At 31.1% G+C, this 23,386-nt stretch overlaps 1 protein-coding gene across 1 annotated transcript; it reads left to right on the top strand.

The window, feature by feature from the left end:
- Window positions 1-150: 150 nt before the first annotated feature.
- LOC132758102 (glutamate receptor 2-like) lies at window positions 151-20,469 on the top strand. Its single transcript, XM_060749611.1, is given in 19 exon segments — window positions 151-247; window positions 1,618-1,767; window positions 3,041-3,289; window positions 4,578-4,798; window positions 8,266-8,319; window positions 10,257-10,430; window positions 11,339-11,542; window positions 12,026-12,133; window positions 13,039-13,149; window positions 13,918-13,993; window positions 14,927-15,066; window positions 15,428-15,774; window positions 17,331-17,529; window positions 18,069-18,313; window positions 18,635-18,670; window positions 18,672-18,732; window positions 18,924-19,058; window positions 19,366-19,497; window positions 20,122-20,469. Coding segments are annotated over 19 exon segments (2,808 nt in total). The 3' UTR covers window positions 20,191-20,469.
- Window positions 20,470-23,386: the final 2,917 nt, after the last annotated feature.

The following is a 23,386-nucleotide window of genomic DNA, read 5'->3' on the forward strand; positions in this document are numbered from 1 at the left end:
ACTTGAAATATAAATCTTATCCGTAGCATTCTGTTAAAAAAGATACTAGATTTGCATAAATAGAATTCACTTCCCCGTTCTGCGTTTATTATATTTTATAAATTGATGGAATAAAACAAGCCGCGTTATAAATAACATATTTCAAGGAAAATGCGGAAATGTCTTGGAAGACTTTTCTTTATTTTAATGTTGATGGAAGTGTGTGATTGTCAGAATTATATACCGGATGGCGTCATTGTTCCTATTGGTAAGGTTATTTTACAGCCGGATTTTTACAAAGTACCATGAAGCCAGAAAAAGCACGTGCATACGATATAATTCTAAAATCTGGAAACATAAATATAATCTGTGTCTTTAAAAGTGAAAATCTGGAAATTTATTACATCAGAAGTATTATATTTGCCTTAGAATTAAAAAACACGTCTCATTTCAATTATTAATTTATAAAATCGTATAGATTTAACGCATTTAAATTTAATGTTTTAATTTAGAATAAATGTCTATTACTTTAATGCAGCAACATAAAATATGTGTTTCTCACCAAAAACTCGTTTTTGTTGCTTTTGTTTTATGTAAAGTCATCCAGTCAACCGGAATATATTGACAATGTTCTTGTTACATCAATTCTGGAGTTGGATAATAACAACAAATTTGAACTGTAATGTTTTTGAAATGATAGCACAGTAGCTGAATAGTAGCTATGGTGCCCGTGTATTTTTCTTATATTATTAACACTGATCATTCAGCTAAAAGTTTGTAAAAACTAAAACTCAAAGTTTAATTAGAAATAATTAATACCTCTAACAAATAGTTCTCGATTTATGTTATCAGTAAAGTCAATGAAAATGAAACTGAATACCTAAAATTCGCTAGAAATTTCTTCTTGATTTTGTTTTCTTGTGTAATAGTGGTCAGGTTCTAATGAGAATCAATGCTTTACACGGAGACCAAACGATCACAAATTATAACTGGAGTAAATTCTCAGGGCTCAGTAGATTTATATAAGTGTCTCTATATAAAGATGATGGACTAAACAACAACAACTAGTAAATACAATTTCAATCAATGCTTTTAATTTATGAAAAGCCCTAACAAATTTAATGAGTATACTAATCAAATTATATTTAGTTTTATATTAAGAATAACTATATTTATTATTTGATTAAGATTATGTTTATGATATATTTTATATGTGGTCGATTATAATAAACGTAAACGTTTGTATTTAGGACTAAGTCCAGTTTAATGTTTCAAGGCTAAGCCTTGTTGTACTGACCAGAGTAGGTACAGTACCTAACCTAGCTAACATTGTCAAAGTCAGCTTATTTATACAATTCAGTATTCACTGCAACAATTTGATTGGTTGAGAATAATAATGTATATACCATGCAATAAGTATGAAAGATAGTAACTCATAACTTATAGATTAACTGTTAACTTAGATTACCGTAAATACCCATCCTATTACACTTGTAACGATTTTGTTACAGGCATGCAAGACTTCTTGTTAAGTGACCTATGTGTAAAAAATATGTAAATGTTGACGAAGTTAAAAAAAAGGAGACAAGAAAACTCTACTAATTGCATACTTCAAAAAACGTCTTTTGTTTATTTCAGGTGCAATTTTTACAGAGGAAGATAGGCTAGCTAAGACGGCATTCAGATATGCTCTGTCTAAACATAATGATATTAAGACAAATCCTTTTGCCTTATCAGCTTACATAGACGAAATAGACGTTTCCGATAGCTTCACACTAGCGTCGGCAAGTAAGTGAACACTTTTATATCCATATGCTTAATATACATGTATAAAAATAATAAAGTCATTGACAGTAACACATATTTGAATAAGTCCTTTACACTTTACAGTAATTGCTTAGTACTGGTTGGTTCCAGGAACTGATTCGAAAGTGTTTCAATAAGCTTCTAGCTACCAACACAATCAAACTGAAATAGATTCGTATAAACTGTTTTTAAATTTAAATATTTTCAATTGCACGTGTATAATAATAATAATAATAATAATAATAATAATAATAATAATAATAATAATAATAATAATAATAATTAAGTGCATGCATTTAGTTATTGTACATGATTTGTGTCCCTCTAAAACTATTCATATACTGTTCAAAATAATAGCGACCAACACAATCTTTAATATCTCATTCTAATCTTGTATTCCTATAATAAGTAATCGATACGAGATTAAATCTCAAAAGAAGTGGTCTTAAACTTATTATTAAATAAATTATATAAAATAATAATAATACTTCAATGATATTATTAATTTGGCAAGTTTTCAATTCATTTAAGAAATAATATATCTCAGAGGCTCGCATAATATTATTATTTTATTCAACTCGTGCAATAAATTCAGTATTGAACTTACACTCATTCAATATCCTCTTTTTATAAAACATCTTATCTTCTATGTGTAATTTTCTGTTTCTATCCAAGTAAACTTTTTATCATATCATTATAATGATTTCTGTTGATAAAGTGCATGCCTGATAACTTTAACTTTATCAGTCTCTCTCAGCTTTATCACACACATCATCAATACATATTGAAATAAAATTAAGAGAATGGATTATTTTACACCACACTAGTTTGAAAATGTGGGACTATTTCTAAAAGATATGACCCTTGGAATATTACTGCGCACCGCATGACCTCGAAGGGTTCTTGAAAGGTTCATTTTATTAATTTGACATTTAAAGAAACAAACGCATACTAAAATAGAAAACATGATAAATAGGATACCAAACAAAAGTCTGACATTTTAAAATTTATTAGGCTTGGCAGAAAAAAAAATGAAGGGCTCGGAAGAGCCTCGCCCTTTTTTTCTTTTTCTTACCCGTGCCTGATAAATTTTGTAATATCAGACACTGGGATGGTATTCTCTATTTATTCTGACAAATAGAATATTATGTAAATATTGTAAATGTTTTAGCTTTAAAACCGGTGACTCTTGAAAACAATAAAACTGTCATTTTCCTCGTTTTAAAGTTCTCCTTGATATATTACTTCTTAACAGTTTGTGACAGAATGGCTGATGGAGTATTTCTATTTTTCGGCGTAAAAAATATGACGTCACTAGATATTGTTCAGTCATTCACAAAAACGTTCCACATGCCTTACCTCTCTCCGAGCACATCGATGTGGACGCCAAAATCACCGGACGGATTTGAGGTGCACATGAAACCAGACTACTCCCTGGCCATTCTTGCATTGATCCTTTCCCTGGAGTGGCCAAAAGTGCATTATGTATACGATTCTGATGAAGGTATGTTAATAAAGATGGTCCACTTTAATGCGTTGAATACACGTTTCATAATTTACTTAAATATAATAATTATTTTAGATTGAAGAAGAAAAAAGTAATTTAGCTATTTTCAAATATGATGCTTTTTCTTGTTTTCGTTTTATATTACTTTTAACGAATGTATTCAAAAACAAGCTTGACTCGAGGTTTTATAAATCCTTAGATCAAGTCACCGATCTATTTACGTTTCAAAATTAAATAATCACTAAAAAAAGAAAAATTAAAGGTAATGTTCATGTGTGCAATAATCACTGGCGATTTGAATAATTATCCTGTAAAAACGTCTTTGAAATAATCGTTCACTTGAATTAAATAAATCAGAGCTCTGCTCACTGCATTGTTTATTTCTCTTTTGATCATTTGATTTCGGTTAAAATTCTCGTGTCAGCAGACAAACAGGTATATCTGGAGGGGAGTTGAAATATTTAGTGGTATTAGTGATTTGTAAAACACAACAAGACAATGCAATTCCTAATGAGATTTTCTCACATAAAAGTATTTATAAGTAGGACCGTTTTTTTCCCCAAAATAAAACGATACACCAGTTGCATCAGTTTTGATAAATTCAATGCAATTAAGATATTTAAAAAAAGAATAAAAAATAAGGAAAGACATAATATGCTCTACTACTTTGTGTGTTCATGACTATTTACTGCTCAGAAATATCTACATCTTTTTCTCTATTTGTTCACACATTTCTTTTTCCCCTCTTAATTTCCTTCCCAATAATGATCCTCGCGTCTCTAAAAGAGCTGGTCAATACAAATAGCGTTTCTGTGGTGTGCGGAATTGCAGTCAATTATAGAGTAAGTAGCGAATCTGTCAAAACAAATTCTTCTGCCGATTAACTGTTTATTGGAAAAATTGTTCGGAATCCGATTTGATAATTCTGAAGACTCTTTGTGCTTTTGTAGCTAATGACCGACGTTTCAGATAAATGTTATTTCTACGTAGCTAGCAAAATACATTGAACTTGGGAGTGTATAAACTCTCGAAAGAAGTAGAATCGATCAGTAATGATGGTAAAAGTGTCTAAACATTGTCTGCAATATCTGAATAAATATTATCTTTATGTAACTATGTACTTAATATGTTTATTGTTAGTATATCCCAATAGAAACAAAATATTTCATAAAGTTGAAGCATAAAATATATATTACAAATGAAAATGTTGTTCAAGTGTTATCAATGTATGAATACACACACATAATTATATTGGTATACATGACACTCATCTTCATTATTGAAGGTCTACAGCATATGCAGGATGTATTATCGAACTTAAGAGACCAAATGGAAAGCGGGTTTCACCCATTTGACATCAAAATTGTGGCGCGAAGGATATACAATATCACGCATGCGCATGATGAACTACGGCAGCTAGATAAAGTTGAGGCAGATCTGGACAAGCATAAATTTATTGTGTTTGACCTCTCATCTGAAAAAGCATATAAACACATTTTACGACAGGCAAGTACACTTTTTCACAAATTAATTAATGGTAGATAGCAGTTTTCTTTATAATCAGCACAAATTTCTCTAAATTGTTTTATTGCTGTTGAATCATTTTCAACAGCAAGATGCCGAGTTGTCAGGGCCTTTGAATGACAATATTGCTATCAAATGTGTTTTGTATAGCATCTGATATTGTTTCATACATGAAACATTTTTCGACACAACAGCAATTTACATCCTCATACAGCAATGTATTTGAAAGTCTAGTTTAAATCTTAAAACTGATTTTCTTATTCATATTCTTTCTTATTCGTAATACTTATGCAACACTGAAGTCTAACGGAATGCATTGATTTACTCATGCATGCGTTATTAGGGATCAGTACAGTCTTGATGAAAGTTATTTTCTTTTTTATCTAATAGCTGCTATTTTGAGACGCACTTTCCAAACAAAAGCAATTTATCAATGCATTAAATCAAAATCAGTACGCTGACGTCGAAATCCGAAAAAATCGGTGGTCAGTCGCTTTTATATTTCGACGTCCTTTAGAATAATATGTTGATTTTTTAATTGTAGATAAAAACAAAATAAATATAATACTTTCTGTCGCAAAGAATAAATAATCGAGCAATGTCTTAAACTTGTTAAAACCAAGTACTATGCTGAAAGGTATCATTTATTAACTGAGGTCATGAGACAAAGAAAGTTAAATGTCTACGTTATTAAGGTATGTTTGCAAAGACATTTTTTGTGATAGAAATGCTACATTTACTTATTCACGAAACAAAAAATTACGAAAAATTGCGAGATAAAAATTATCATATGTGGTTCCTTTTTTATCCATTATATTTAAAAGTGATTGGTCGTCCGAGCACATTTTCCCATAAGGATTTCATATATTGATAAAAACAATAGAAATGAATCATTTTCATTTTCTTACGAAATATTGTTTGAAAACATGTTGTTGATGATTCTGTATGAAGAATGTTATATAAAACCTTACTTGTGCTCTCTCTAATAAATAAAATGCCAATGTTATCATGTTTCATAAACTTACAAACCGCTCCAAGTATATAATTTGTTTTTTTTGTTTATCAAACGAAGAAAAAATTACTAAAAATCACTAAACCCAAGAATGATTATTTATAGGTATTACAGGACCTTGCCATTAGGACCGATTCCATTTTTTAAGAACATCTTAATTTTAAACAAAGTATAGAGTTTAAAAAAAAAATAGAATTAAGCAGGCCAAACTAAAAATTTTCATAATTCTTCTTTCGTCAAAACTGATTAGCTGCAACATAAGCTGACTCAAATGAATGTTTGAAATGCAAAACAGTGAACAAAAAACCTGTCGTCAGTCCCATCTTAGAATTCTTAACATGTACTTTAAAAGATAAAGTGTAAACTGGATTTGTAAGTGACAAATGCAAGTCAGTATATGTGTCTGTGAAATACAGTTTGATAGAATACTAGCTGACAGGAAAAGTTCTGTCGGGAGGCATGGGCCATTTGTGTGGCTTTATCCCATCAATGCTATCTCTAATTGTCTCAAATTGATGGAACACCATGTGTCTCAAATGTCCCGTAAATCAATTATATGACCTAGCTGAAACATTAATGATAAATTGTTAGTGATCTTCTTTAGTCAACATTGGGATCTATTATTCCCGTGGTATCGATGTTCCAGCAGAATATACTTGTAAAAAACACAATGATGGTAAACAAGATCGCATACCATGCACATAATCACTTTTTTTTATGAATAGCAATATTAATTATATACTCGCATCAAAACGCAAAAAAACATAGAATACTATGCTCATTTGAGTAAATATTTAAATCAAGTAATTTTTAAACCTATGAAATCCTCGGAAAATGTCGAATTTAATAACAAAGAATAATAATATAAGTCAGTTCTTATAACAGAAAGTTGATTTCTTAAGAATACTGCTACTTTTACGCATATATATTATATGTGAGACCTATGTTGACGTTTTAAACATGAATATGAACTTTGGTGAAGTCAAAACATGTTTATTTCATACTTACAAAGAGACTGTGTAGCAATTATCAATATTTTGTAATATCAAATTTGTTTTCCGATCTTACATTGGCAATTCAATAAACGGTCATATATTGTTGATATCAATGTATAAATAAAACATTGTTCAACTAATATTAATTGTGAGTAAAAAATCTCAAAATTTACAAAACTTAAAACTAAACTCAAAAGTTCATATTTTCCTTTTTCTTTAGAGAATACTCTTTTTGCTATATTCTACATCTTTCAACTCTTGTCATAATTGGCTTATGCTTAGAGATATCATTTTTGTTTTGCTATGAGAACAATTGTATGTAAACTGAACATCGATGTCCCTAGAGATACTTGCTTAATTCACAAAGCTTCATCTTGCCATTCGTTGCTATCTTCACTGCCTTCTATCTCCCGGGAGATAACTTTTCGATATTATATGAATATGATTATATGTGAGTTTAATTCTTTGTTTATATGTTTGAACCATATTACATATGCACATATTTACATTTGATGAACTCCGTCTAATATTTTGCGCAGTTTGCTAAAGTCAAGAGCAGCACACTATTCTTAAGTTAGGTGTAGGAATGATGTAGGCATTTTTGAAGTTTTTTTTCGGAAGTGCTATTTGTTGTGGAACATTGTTGTTTCTAGAGTGTAGCATTGTTGAACATCATATGCCCTTTCCTGATAATTCTTTTTTTTCTTCCAGTGCGCTACGTTTTTTTGACAAGTTAGTGCATATCATGAATGAAGCAATACATTTAGGATATTACAAATGAGCCGCGTCACGACAAACCCAACATAATGGGTTTGCGACCAGCATGGATCCAGACCAACCTGCGCATCCGCGCAGTCTGATCAGGATCCATGCTGTTCGCTATCAGTTTCTCTACTTGTTATAGGGTTGCAAGCGAACAGCATCGGATCCTAGACAGACTGCGCGGATGCGCAGGTTGGTCTGTATCCATGCTGTTTCGCAAACGCATTACGTTTTTTTATCGTACGCGGCTTCAAATGAGGGTTTTACTCGACTTTTATCAGAACATTTTGTAACAGAATCACGGCTAAAGACCGCGTTAGGTATTCCTAATTAGTTAGTAATTATACTTACCAGAAATTCGGAAGTTCCATGCGTATGTCCAATAAGCAGCAAAACAACGCATGTACTATGTTAATCTGCTCTTTCATATGTTTTAATGAATATGTAATTAATGAATAAATCTTATGTTCTTAAGTATAAAACAACTTTTATATGGTACAGCATCATATGTTTGAATTAATAAGTGGGAAATAACAAATTAAAGTCTGAAGTATGAAACAATTTTTTATGCGGTATAGCATTTGCGTTGTCACATAAAAACAAGGAAAGGTCTGATGTTTGAAATAAATGATGACTACAGTAACTTTATAATATCGTTACATGTAAATATTGAATTACAGATACCAGAAGTTGGAATGAACAAAGATGGTTACCATTACCTTGTGGCCACATTGGTAAGATTTTTTATCCAATAACATTTTTCCATTTTGATTGCAGAAAGTGGTTGTGATAAAATATGTTCAATTTAATAGGCTTATTATTTCCACAGTAGAACATACATTGAAGTTGCAGATATTGTATATCAAATTGAATATAAAAAGGTACTTGAGTAAATGTGTGTATTCAAAAACAGTCAATGACTCTTCGATATGAACTATAATCAGTTAATACTTTCCTTAAATGTAACCACCCACTTTTTGATTCATGCATATTCAGTGATCGGCGTAGAACATGTAGAATTAATTAACAAAGCTATAAATAAAATGGTATAAATCGAATAACTTAAACAAAATTATTTTTTATCAAACATATTTATTCCAAAACATACACAATACATGATAATAAAGATTCAGCTAATATAAGCTGTGGAAATTAGAATGAAAGATATCAAATCTTATGAAGTTCTTCTCCAAATTGCTTATAAATTTGAAACCAAAATGATGGCATTGATTTATAGAAAAGGCTAAATAAGTGAACATTTAAAGATACTTATCTTGAGAAAAAAATACTATAATTATCACAACTTATTTTCCGAAAATGACTGATTAGTGTGTGTAAGCTTATCAGATTTAAATGTTTCTATTCACAATATTTTTTCTTAAATGATACAGCATTATAAACATGATCGATATGTTATACTCATTTTAACGCATTACAACAAAGTTTGTATTTCTGTATTAAAGTTTGCTGATTGTCAGAAAAGATGGTTCTTGTGAAATGATGTATGATTGTGAACCAGTCTTTATGGCGGCGCTTGTCTACAATAAGAGATGGTTTATGACATAATGCGGATAACCAAAATTGCTATTGGGTTACATGAGAAGATCTAAAATGTCAAAACAAATTTATATTAAAATGAATGAAACTTTATCATTTTAAATCAGTATTCTATTACATTTTTTTTTTTTAAATTCCTTGAAATGTTTGAATAAATCGAAGAGGAAATTTTTTTGTTTTTTTTTAATATAAATTTTTTTTCCGCATATATTTGTTTTAAGATTGAAAATGAGTTGCTTTTAAAAGTTTTCTTTTCTTTTAAAAAATGTGTTTACGAATAGCATGCTACATTAAAAAACTTTTTCAAAATATATAATTGTATATTGTAAATTTTGATTTTCCCGTTTTTTAGAAGTACGGGGGCCTAACTTTTAAAGCGAAAAAAGCAAGAATAACTTTTAATAATAATCTTTTTTTTCGCCCACAACCCCAAATAAAATTTAAGGACATACTAAAAAAATATACTCTACCTTTCAAAACTTTACAGGGAATTTTTTCCCGCCATTCAAAACGGGAACCGTGTTGCTCTAGATATATCGTTTTCAGTGAATAATGTTACGCAGCATTCAGCGTCAAGCTTAACCCTGTTTTTAGGTTAGCAAACAGAATTTGCTTCGAAAAGAACAAGTTTGTCGTTTTTAATGGGATTTACATGTTTCACACGTACATGTAAGTCCAGACAGTCGGTTTTGATTTAATCATATTTTATTGCTTGAAACATGTACATGTAACATAAAGATTACATTAATACAAAACAGAATACAATAAATACGGATAAGGAAACATGTATGTTAACAGTTTTGAAGCAAATGGGTTGGCCACAAGTTTTACCAACATTAATGAAGGCCCTTCCCAGGCAAGTTTAAATAACAAAATGTTCATTATAAAGATACAAAACTAGGTTTACGTAATTAATGTGTTAGGCGAAGAAACAAGAAAATATATGTTATTTTGCGCATCATCAGAGCAATATTTACAGTTTCTTTATATATATATATATATATATATATATATATATATATATATTATAAATATTATATATATTATATATTGATATTAAAAGTAGACAGTCGGTGGTAATCTTTAACAACCAAAATGTATTTATACACTACAGGACTTCGCAAATATGGACATGAGCCGTTATATTCATGGAGGTGTAAACATAACGGGTTTCCAGTTAATTGACTTAGAGAGCAAAGTTCTTACAAACTTTATTAAAGAATGGAATAATATTGACCACAGTTCACTTCCAGATGCACGAGACACACTGTCGGATACCACATTAACGGTAATGACGTGATGGTGATGTTTTAATGTATGATTAATTGACTTACTTCGGAGTAAAGAATTTTTTTCCCAGCTCATCCTGGGGTACAAGCAAACTTTTACAGTTACAGCCTCGAAAAAAGTGCAACAGTAGACTTATCTATTATGACCGGTAGTTCATCGTGAAGTTATAAATGTAAAAGTTTGTTTGTACCAGGGGATTAGCACGGAAAAACAAACATTTACCGAGTTCCGGATTATTTTTTTTCACATCAGAACACATATGTTAGTATTAAGTATATCTGATTATTCAACAAATGCTTTTGTTTTCCAACAGGAAAAACATTAAAACGCGAAATTGAGTCAGATGTGCACCAATGCATTTATCCTCTACAATTTGATTGAAAGCTTGCTTGCAGATTATTCATGGTTTATTTAACATTTGTGTTTGTTCAACGTGAAATAATATTAAGCCATTAGACGGACATGAAGTAACGCGGAAACTTTGGGGACCTTAGAACAAATTATGATGAAATAACTCTAATGAAGAAAAATTACATGGAGTAACATCGCTTTTTTCTTTAACTTGTTTGCTTTTGTGCCTATTTGTACACACTTTAAAATACCCTTCAAAAACTGACTTTCTTAAATGGACTTGTCCAGTTTCCAGACTTTTGAAAATGTATGATCAATTTAGAGCATCAAGTTAAAGATATAAATAAACAGTCTAGAGCCTGTCCCGATTGAACAGATTTGATGCCTGACTCTACAGTAGCGGCAAATGTTAATTACGTTTGGTTCCCGTATGTAAAGGGAAAAGTTATATCATCCACACAATGTCAAGCGAATGATATGACCTTTAATCATCCTTTATTTTTAAATTTAACCTTGTTATCTGTCTTTATTAAAAAAATGTTCTGTTCTGTTCAGTACGAAGCTGCATTGGCCGTTGATGCGATATTTGTGGTAGAAAGAGCTCTAAAAGCCATGGTGACAGAAAACCCGAAAATATTCAAATCTACGTTTCGACGTAAAGAGGTTTACAATAACAACAGAACAAAAGGAATACCGTGTACAACGAATCCACCTATACCGTGGATGCATGGGGAAGCTATCATGGCTCATATAAAAACGGTAATTTTACAACTTCTAAAATCATTTAACGTATTTGTCAGTTTAATACTTGAGGCAAAAAAAAAAGACCTGCATATTGTATAATTATGATGCAATTATTAATATTACTTTTTAGAACAAGAACAAACACGTGAGTCAAAGGGCAAAGTTCTCTGTGCTCTACCTTGTTTTTGTTTTAGATCCTCTTGGGCTCCTTGCCACTGATTCTTGTTGCTGTGTCGTGTAGGGGCTGCGTTCGTTGAACGCGGCATTTCCTTGTTGATCTTATTCATCATACTTAATGCACAAGATTTCGTTAAAGATATGTATTTCTGTTTAAATCATCGGCATTTCACATGATACGGCAACTTAAAAATCAAAATATTTATCCTAATTTGAAACAAGAAACCTAACGAAAAAGCATTACAAGGCAATTTTTATAACAGTTTCTAGATAAAATGAATTTGATGAGACGACATAGTGTTCCATATTTATATTATTCAGCTTGATTTCGAAGGACTTACGGGACGTATAAAATTTGATGAGGACGGATATCGGGAGGACTATAGATTAAATGTTTTTACTGTTGGCCTTGACACTGGACCAACAAAGGTATGTATATAAATGTTGTATCAAAGTTTTGGGACCTTTCTGTTGAAAATGTGTCAAAGTTAAATCGTATACATCATATACATAATTGAGTGCCAAACTCCAAATTGATTACCCATTGATTGGCTCATTTTTTCTAGGTGGTAACTTAATATAACTGCGGAGAAAAGGATTGCGATAGAAATGTCATGTTCAGATGTTCGTTCATGGGTTACTTTTTTCTGGGGTTTCATATTGTGATAACAGGGAACATCTTTATTTTTGTCTATGTTACAAAAGAGAAAGAACATCAAAACACCCACCAGTGTGATTTATACTCGGGAACTATGCTATCTTGAATCAGACAGCCTCGAGTTTCGATCTTCTTATTACATATACATGTATATTGGCTATATTGTTCACATTATTAGTGTATCTCCTAAACTGAAATACATTAAGAGAGCGTTTTAAAACTACGTAATTAAGGTTGACGCATGCCTTATAAGTTATATATATGTATCCGTTACAGTTAGAGGAAAATATTGACAAATACGTAACAAGGCGCGTATGCGTTAGCATACGCATACCGGCATACTTAATATAACAAATAATTTATACAGTCATGTAATTATATTGTTTACATGTTTAGTTCTTGCCGGCAAAACGGTGCTACAGAAAATCTGATGAAGCTACTGTATCTTGAATATGTTAATAAATCTAAAATAAAAATATGTATTCCTGGACGTAATACTCTCTTGTTGAGAAAAGTTGCATACTATAATTGTTCTTCTCTAACGTCAAAGACATATAAACATACTTAAACTATATGTTGATCCAGTACCATTTCATTTGATAGTATTCTAATTCACGAAAATCGAAGTATCTTTTATATGAGAGGTTCTTTCATCTTTCATTTGTATGTCTTCCAGCTTGGATCATGGACTCCAAGTGATTTAAAATTTAAAGGCCTGCATGACAATCCTGACGATGATTATTACGATCCTAATGAAGAGAGACCTATCATTATTACAAGTATTATAGTGAGTTTGTTTTTCCACAAAAACATAAAGATATATTGGTTGATGTATCTATAGATATTGCTTTTTCTGATATAATGATGTAACGGTATCTTTCATTAAAACTTCTTTATTTTAAAATAGATATTGGCAACGCTCATGATTTGAACAGTCGAATATATGTTGAGGATATTAATATGAAAACCTTGCAGTCTGTCAGCCGAAGTAAAGTGCTTGGAAATATTTCGCGAACGCGGAGGCTTGACTGACCATATACTTGTTAAAAAGTTTTACTTCTTTTAAAAATTTCACCCGTTGAGTAAGATGAAAAGCATCCTTTGAATACGAAATATTATAATAAGAACAATGTTCTGTTAAATGCAATAGAAATTAAAACCTTTGATATGCATATTTTCAGAAATCAAACATCAATGCAGATCGCTAGAAAATGATTAAGATGTAGATGACGTGAACTTTAAAACTTATATAATTATCAAAATGTCATAAAAATGTATATACAAAAATGAAAAATGATATACTACACTACAGTACAAAGCTTATCTAAAATGTGTGTTAAAGGTGCATGCACGCAAAAATATCTCCTCTATTGTATTTCTATCATCTTTATCATGTAGACTATACGACATCTTGTTTTTTTTCTCACTTTTTTGTTCTATTAACATTTTCGGTATGTAAAAGACCGCTAAAATAGGGTGGACTATGAAAAGGAGGCGCATTCGTCAGACAAACCTGTAATAGTCATACATCTGACATTACTTTTTTTTATTTAAGGCAGCTCCATTTTTGATGAAAAAGACGCCGGATGAAAAGACTGGCAAAGCTTGGCTTGGAAATGAAAGATATGAAGGTTTGATTATTCTTTCCATTTTTAGGGATATTGGTTATACCTGGATCAGTTTTTATCTCTTTGTTTTTAGCATAATATGTTTTTCTATAATTAACTGGACTTTTTAAATCATGCACATATGCAATAACGCATGAAATGTAAATAACATACTAGCAAATTTTCGTAAAAATTCTTTTTGTAATGAACGCAATAGCAGATTATTATGAATGGGTTTGTGCCTACATCATGTACATTTTATAGGTTGGATTAAACTGATATAAAAATATATTATAAAAATCGTATTTCAGTAAATATAGTTAATGTATTGCTCTTAATTAGTTCAAAAGTGCACCGATACTACAATGTATATTAAATGCAGTTTCTCATCACTTGCACAGTTTCGGCTAACGCATATTATTTAAAACTTTCATCGTTTCCATCCTATCATTATGTATAAGAAGCAAAGGTGTTTTATGATAATTCGAGTCAAAATCCAATTACATCAATATTAATAGATAACTGTTTTTACATCTAAAAGAAACTCGTTGTTTGTTTATTTATATTGACTAAATCTATACCACAGTGCATATTTATTTGATAATAATACATCATTATTAATTACATGCAATATTTTTTAAAGACACGATATGCCTTAGAAACGAATGCATTTTCAATTCTTCTAGAGGGTAAACATATTTTATATTACATTATTATTACCGGAAGATAGAAGCGCTCAATTTGAAATGCTTTATCATAAAAGAAACTAAAAGTAAACAAAGTAGTATATTGATTTCCATACAAAATACTAAATCAGTAACAGTACTATATTTTTTTTTGTAAGGTTATGTAAAGGACCTCGCTGCTGTTGTGTAGATTAATGTCTGTTGTAAGAGTAATTATGTGAAAGTTCTAGATGCTGTTATATTGCTTAAAAAGTATTTCTTTTTTTTCCAGGTTACGTGAAGGATCTTGCGGATAAGATAAGTGAAAAATATAAATTTGAGTACGAGCTGCAAATTGTTAAGGACGGGCAATATGGCGCGAAGTTAAAAAATGGCACGTGGGACGGGATGGTTGGGGAATTAATGCGATCTGTAAGTTAACTTAAATATTAAAACTTGGTTCATCTACATTTCTATATATATATCTAATTGAATGTTTTTTTAAACATTTATCTGAACTGTAAAGTAACTCTTTCAGCTTTCTTTACAGGATTTGATTCATTAAAACATTTAAATTGACTGAAAATAATTTGTCATATTGGTTTTATCAACAAATATTAAAAAAATAAAATAAAAAACCATACTTTTACTCTTAACAGAAATTTATCTGTAAACTTATTTTAGTTTTTTTTATTTGCGTAATAATTATAATAAGAATATTGTTTGGTGTAATATTATTAACTTTTATATTCTAGAATTGTTTTAAAACTACAAACTAATTTTACTTTTCCAGCAAGCAGATATCTGTATTGCACCATTAACCATTACTTACGACAGGGAAAAGGTCGTTGATTTCTCTAAACCGTTTATGAATTTCGGAATCAGTATTATGATTAAGAAACCGGAGATCATGAAACCAGGGGTATTTTCATTTATGGAACCATTAGAGACAAAAATTTGGATCTGTATTGTTTTTGCATACAGTTCAGTGAGTGTTGGATTATTCTTGATTGGAAGATTCAGTCCATTTGAATGGAATACCTCTAATAGCGGGCCAATAGGAGATCATTTTGGAATACTTAACTCCTTATGGTTTGCCATGGGAGCCCTTATGTTACAAGGAAGTGATTCTTGTCCGAGGTAAAGTGTTTATTATTAGTAATAAATATTTCTGACAGGCTATATGACCCTATATAAACGGTTATTTTGCAAACAACCGTTTATATGTTTATATAGCATTATTTTAGAACACAAAATAAGAGTTCTTCATTAATTGACGGCAACTGTGTATATTATTAGTTATAAATATTTTAACAGGTTTAAAAATGGCCCTTTATGAACGGCTGTTTGGAAATATAACCCGAGCCGTTAGGCGAAGTTTATATTGCAAGCAACTGTTTATATACGTCATATAACCTGTCAGGAATGTTTATAACTAATTTATAATACAGCAAACTGCCCTATTTTTTAGAAAAGTGTGATATTTCTTATAAAATTGACAGCGGCCGTGTTTATAAAACTATATAAACGTCACGATTATCTAATGAAAAGTGACATTACAAACGTGCAGTATTATGAAAAAAATATAAACGTCACGATTATCCATTAAAAAGCGTCGTTACAGTATTATAAAGTGTATTCATACATCAAAACTGAGGGCTACAATTAAGCTTTGAGCAACTGACTAACTTTTTAGTTCAATCTTTGTTCAGAGACAAGTTTCACCTAGTTGATTAATCGACAGACAATATACATATTTATGGTGTGCAGTAAAACATTATATCAGCTTTTGAGTTGATATAACGAAAGTCATAAATTCTAACAAAATTTATTATTTTATTTAACCACTTTGCATATTAAGCTCAACACAGAAATTATAACAATTAATTTTAAGCAATGATTTTGAGAAAATCTTTAATTTTAACAGTATGTATTCTATACAATCTTTGTTAATTTAGAAAAGAAATATTCATACGCTTGTGTGTTGTCCAATATCATGAAAGTTTAAAAAGATATTGACATTATAATTAAAGATCATCTTGTTTTACATTTTATTCAATGTCTGAAGAAAGGTACAGTTCAACAGCAAAAGTACATCAATAACACTAGCTAACTGTTTTAGCATTTATATTTGCAAGATTTAGCCCCCTTGTTAGGTCAAATCAATATGTGCAGACGTCTCTTTCCTTGCTTTGTTTTTTTTGTGGAATGGCACGAAAGTGTCCTGAGAACAACCTTAAGAACACGTCAATGGACCTTTTTACAAAACATGTAGGCCATTTTAATTATTACATTTTGAAATCTGCTTTAGTTGGTGAAAGGGGTGTTGGTGGCAGCTTTCACTTCCCACTACCGTCCAGGAACAGGCTAAATCAAACCAAGCCTGCAACATTTATAATTTTGATGTGATTACGTTTCGTTCTTGAGGATTTCTGTTATTGCATTTTGTTGTTTAATTTTTGGTTGTATTTAATGTTTTGTACACGTTCAATATTTTTCAGAAGAACATTAGCGTTTGAATTCAATTGTAAATTGGAAACGTCTTGTACAGGTTAATGATAGTTTAACTTATATTATATTATTATGTTCTTTCTGTGCTTGACGTCAAACCTAATACTAGTATACTATGTTATTTCTTACTATCATCTCATACATCATCGTGTACGAGAATGAATAAAATATTGATATTTCTGCAGATCATTTTCCGGACGAGTGATAGGAACTGTATGGTGGTTTTTCGTGTTGATTATAATATCTTCATACACTGCCAATTTAGCTGCTTTTCTTACAATTGAACGAATGTTTGTGCCCATTGAGTCGGCAGATGATCTATCATTGCAGACAGATATCAAATATGGGGTGTTAGTTTCAGGATCTACAAAACAATTTTTCAAGGTAAAGAAATAAATCATAGTACATAGCAAAATATGCGATGGGATTAAATTGGTTATTGAATGTCATTTACAGATTACTAACTGCATGTTTATTACGAACATTGGTACACATTTAGTTAGTGTTTTTTTTTCCTTTACTTGCTTTCTTCCGCTAACGCGTTTTGTTATATCACATCGCTTATGTACAAATAACCGCAATGTTTGTAGGCACACATGAGGTCAAGGATAATTTGATTATCTCTCATGCATACCTCATGTATACTCATTGATAATTAAGCAATCAATCGTATGAATTTTCAACAACGCGGTCTTACTTTATTTAAATCAGTTTAATGCTTTTAAATGCTTTGCAACCTATTCAAAAGCAATGATTTGTATATTTCTTGTCTGTTTGCCTTTTGTTTACATAATATGGCGGGATCCATATAATGCATAAAGTTAACAAAGAGACCTGAGACTGATAACATAAGGACTGTCTGGTTGTGTTTGACATACTGTTAATTGCGCATCATATATTGATCTACTTAAATTTATTTACAGAACTCTAAAGTGCCTGTTTATGCTCGAATGTGGGCATATATGGAAAGTAACCCTTCTGTCTACGTCAAGTCTAATGATGAAGGTATTGAACGGGTGAAGAAATCAAAAGGAAAATATGCTTATTTACTTGAGTCTCCGTTAAATGAGTATGAAAACAGTAAGGAACCATGTGACACGATGAAAGTTGGGCCTAACCTAAATTCCAAAGGATACGGCATAGCTACACGGAAAAATTCACCGTTGAGGTGTGTTGACATTCTAAGTTTTTTATTTAATCATTAGCAATCCTAGTTGAACGTAAACTGTTACTGAACGTTAAAATCAAATAATATTTATGTATGTTCATTATCAAACCAGCTTTAATGTAATGGTATCTGAATATTAGAATAATAATTGCATAATGTACATAAAATGTGGCAGGTTACATACTTGTACTGCGTTTTTATGGCTGTAGCTTAGAACAAAACTGTCACAGGAACTTGCACACATATGTAAAGATATTTGATACAGAAGCCAGAGTATATAATGTAAATATGAAATGAAGTGCATCATTGTATGATTGACAGTGATGAAATGAACATGGCAGTTCTTATGTTGATGGAAGATGTTACCAAAGTTAAAAAGAACTTGGTGGAAGGACAAAGGTGTCTGCGCCATGAGCTCTGTAAGTTTTCCAAACCCTGAACAAAACAGGCACAATTGTACGTGTCAGTTTCAATATTATTTGCAAAACAAAGATTTAATGTTGTTAATTCTATAAATAATATAGATTATATGATCATCTTTAAAACCTTTTCATAAACAAAAATGAAAATTAAATTATCCAAATATACCTTTCTTGATCGTACGTTGTAGGATTCCTCTGGTAAAAGAGAACTTTCTCTGAGCAATGTTGCCGGGATATTCTACATTCTAGTTGGTGGTCTTGCCGTTGCTGTTGTTATGGCCAGTATAGAGTTTTTATGCACAAAAACCAAGTTTTTAGAAAAGGTATGACATCGTCTTTACTTATAAAAGATAAGAACATTATATATCAGTCATTTTGCTGAAATATTTTGACAGCTATAGATTCTTCTAGAGTTGGCATATGAACTTCAATCTAAGCTGTCTTGTTAATACGAGCTTGTTTGTCTACCCATGATTTGTATGATGTTTAATGTCTCACGCTATGGCATACTTTGTCATATGTATCTTTAAAAAATCAATGTTACATCAATTTATTGTTTCTTTACTTGGAGAAAATTCAGTATGATTTAATGCAATAATAAAAGTTATCATATTTTTTAAACCATTACAGACGTCTTATATTAAGGCTACTGAAACTGTTACAACTTTGCTCAGCCATGCTTCAAATGAACGAGAGAATGGTGACATCGGTAACGATCATTCAAACAACACCATGAAATGCAGTGAAAAACAAGAGTCAACGGTATAGCATTTACTTTTTAATAGGTTTCAGTAGTACAATTTTGCGGCAAAATAAAACTACGAAAATAATAAAAATAATTCATTTTTATCAGGATTTTCTTTTTTAATTTTTTTTGATAAATATCGTATGAACTCGCATAGAATTATCACTCATACACATATACTCGCTGTATAACAACTTGACTGCAGTCTTGATTACTGTTTTATTTAGTCTGTAGCATCTTTCAACTTTAGTAAATCATTCAGACAGAAGTAAAGAAGCCATAAAAAATTAAATTCTACCGTCTCACTTCAAATAATCGACTCATTAGGATTCGCCATGACTATCATTTTTGCTGAAAGATTTGATACTAATTGTATACTCATTGGTAACCCTGGTAAATCAAGAAAATGGCAGAAACTTTGACTTTTAGATCTTCAAATGCAATGATAAATCCCATTTGCAGAGTCAGTCAGATGGTCTCTGAAGCTATAGTTTTCGCTCTTGTAACAGTTGAAACCATAAATACTGCCAAATTAGCCCGAAAAAATTAAGGGCGGAAATTAAAAACACCGTTGGACCGGTGTTTCATAAGATAGAAACATTACCAGATGAATTATTGTCATGTTTCTTTTTTACTTTCAGTTTAACTATTCAACTCCACCACCTTGCATCGGATTTGAACACTTTACACAAGGCCAAACAGAATTGTGATACAATTGTTATACTCTTGAATGTACATAATTGATTTATAGAAGTGCATATATTAATCTCAAAACAACAACGAAGGTCATAGGCGAAGGTCATAGGTGCAGATACAAGTTTGCCATTGCCAAAAGATGGGCACCTGCTTGATGAGTATCTGTCAATAAAGAAAAGAATACGAGATATATGAAACGACACAGACGATCCATCATCCAGTATGTCTTCAAGACTCTAATTGTTTCCTGAAATAGTTAATGTAAAATGCAGACGTATGTAACAGTTTAAAAAACAGACATTTAATATTATTGAGCGGTACATTTAATATTCTTTGGTTATAGTTGAAAAGCATTTATGACAGGTGGTCAATACAAGAATATGATTGCCTGTATATTTTATGATTGCCAAACCACAAGTTTTGAAGCATCCCTTAACGACTTTTAATATTAGCAATATTCATAAAACTGGTTTGGATTAACAATACAAATAATTTCATCAAAATACGTATGTTTCTATTAATTATAAAACAACGACATTGTAGCGTAGTTTGAACAATGCAACATTTGTTAACAAAAACTGCGCATATCTGTACTGTAGTAATATTTGAAAAAAGAGTTCAGTTTGATCATCAATGTAACGTTTGATAACATAAAGTGCGCATATCTGTACTGTAGTAATATTTTAAATAAGAGTTCAGTTTGATCAGCAATGCAACGTTTGTTTACATAAAGTGCGCATATCTGTATTGTAGTAATATTTGAAATAAGAGTTCAGTTTGATCATCAATGCAACGTTTGTTTACATAAAGTGCGCATATCTGTACTGTATTGTTCAGTCAGGTGTACAATTGAATGTATAGGGTCATAATCTAGTTGACAGTAACTGGCAATTAAAGTATTACATGCTCAGGAAGAAGAATGTTTTGAGTGAGGTTTTACATAAATCAGTGAGGTTTTACATAAAATGTGGTTGATTTACATACATCCATTTTGAATTTCAAATGAACTGTAAATACAAAATGTAAGTATATAACTGTAAGTCACTGATGCAAATGTGTTTAAACTACTAGCTTTTTTCTTTAATTTCTTTTTTTAATTTTTACTTATATTAGCGTACTTTATCATCAGATTCTGTCTTTATTTGCACGAATGAATGGACCAAGACATCACAGAGATTTGGCACTCATTTGGAGCCGAACGCGATGAATAAAATAATATCTCTTTTTTAAATGTGCTTTATTATCTTTAAATAATGCTGTACTGATTGAAGTGTTTTAGATATTAAGTTATTAAAAGATTTGAAAGATTGTTGCTGTTTATATCGTTTATACATTTCTTATATCTCATATATAAGTAAATAAGTAAACATTCTTTTAGGAGTCAAACATATAGGTGGAAAGTAAAACGGTTATACTTTACAAAAAAACCCAAAAACCAACAAAAAACAAGATCAACATGGAAGCAGGCTAGCATTCAATGAACGCATCCCCCAACGTAGGACCACCGGCAAGGACCCCAGCAGGACATACTGATATCGGCTGCTAATGTTTGCTGGTGCATTCTCGTGCATAACGGCATTAAAAAAAAAAATTTCTATAAATGAAAAAGCAACTCTTAGGAAAGTCATCAATTATTTTTGTCTGTTTCCATTTTAAATATAATGTACAATCTATTGAAATTCCCCATACTGCTTTTTCTAATAAAACTTCGTAGTGTTCATAATGTTTTTCATGTTCGATACACACACAAAACGATGAGAAGGGCCAAATAATAATGATCTACTCGATTCTGTGAACGAACTTAGTGCCAATTACCGACTTTATAGGAAACATGTCAGAACAATGCTACCATCAAATTAGAAAATATTGGTTAATAATCATGTCTTCCATAAAACTAGACCAAGTGTTTGCAATGCTTTCAGAGCGCATATAACAGAAGTAGCATCACGGAAACAATGGTTTTCGTAACATATGTCGAAATATATTTTTGTACGAAATATTATAAGGAGTTTACATTTTTTTTCCTAATTTTCAAATAATTATATTCTATACAAATATGTGAATACATTAAAGTATACGGAACGAATGATAAACTAAAGACCTTAAATAAACGCAAACTTATTTCTGTATTTTATTTCATCTCAATTTTCAATGTTATTACACGGGAAATGGATGTTTACAATTTCTACTGAATAATTGTTTCACTTTGATTACATTCCGACAAAAAACATTTGGCAATATGTTGGCAATAATATTGTGAATTCTTGCAAACAACCGAAGCGTTTCTACAAAGATACTGAACCAAATGTATATAACACGAATAACTCTAATTTAGACGTAACTTAATTGAAATGTAAAGCTTAAACTACTTACATGTTGTTATTTCGATGCACATGATGTCTTCAAAATCTCACCATTGTTTAAATGTTGAATTCTGCTTCAGCCGGTTCTAGGTGGCGTAGAAGGTAACTTGCACTTACCAGTACCGCCAATGAACCGGCTCAATCAAACCGAGTTTGCAACATTTTCCATGTTGTTGTTTTGGACGTTCTTGACGGTTTTCTTTTCTTCCCTATTTAATAAAAAAAAACATTTGTGTCAAATTATATTTTCACATGTAAAATTGTTTTTTCTTGAATAAATCTACTCGCAAATGTATGGACTCGTCCTGGTGCCAATTCTTAATGTTCTGTAAAGATAATAACTCATTTGTATGAGAAAAATACCGTATTAAGGAGTTTATAAAATCTATGTAGGACTTTATAACTCCAAAGTAGGACTTTATTATTACTTTCTTCTATGTATGCATGGCTTTTTAACTAATAATAAAGTTGTTTTTTTATCTCAAACGAAGGCGTAAATATTTTTTATTGAAAATTATTAATCTGGCACCGAAACGCTTCCGTACAAAGGTTACTATATATTAAGTATAATTTATACAAATCTTCTTTGGGGCCTCCGTGGCCGAGTGGTTAAGGTCGCTGACTTGAGATCACAGGTCCCTCACCGCTGTAGGTTCGATCCTCACTCGGGTCGAAATCTTTCATGTGAGGAAGCCATCCAGCTGGCTTACGGAAGGTCGGTGGTTCTACCCAGGTGCCCGCTCGTGCCTGAAATAATGCCCGGAGGGGTACCTGGGGTCTTCCTCCACCAATAAAGCTGGAAAAAAAATCGACGAAAAAATCTCGGCGGGACGCTCTAGGATGGCCC

The sequence above is a fragment of the Ruditapes philippinarum genome, unplaced genomic scaffold (assembly GCF_026571515.1).
Source record: "Ruditapes philippinarum isolate M1 unplaced genomic scaffold, ASM2657151v2 ctg6370_1_1_1_1, whole genome shotgun sequence".
NCBI lineage: Eukaryota > Metazoa > Mollusca > Bivalvia > Venerida > Veneridae > Ruditapes > Ruditapes philippinarum.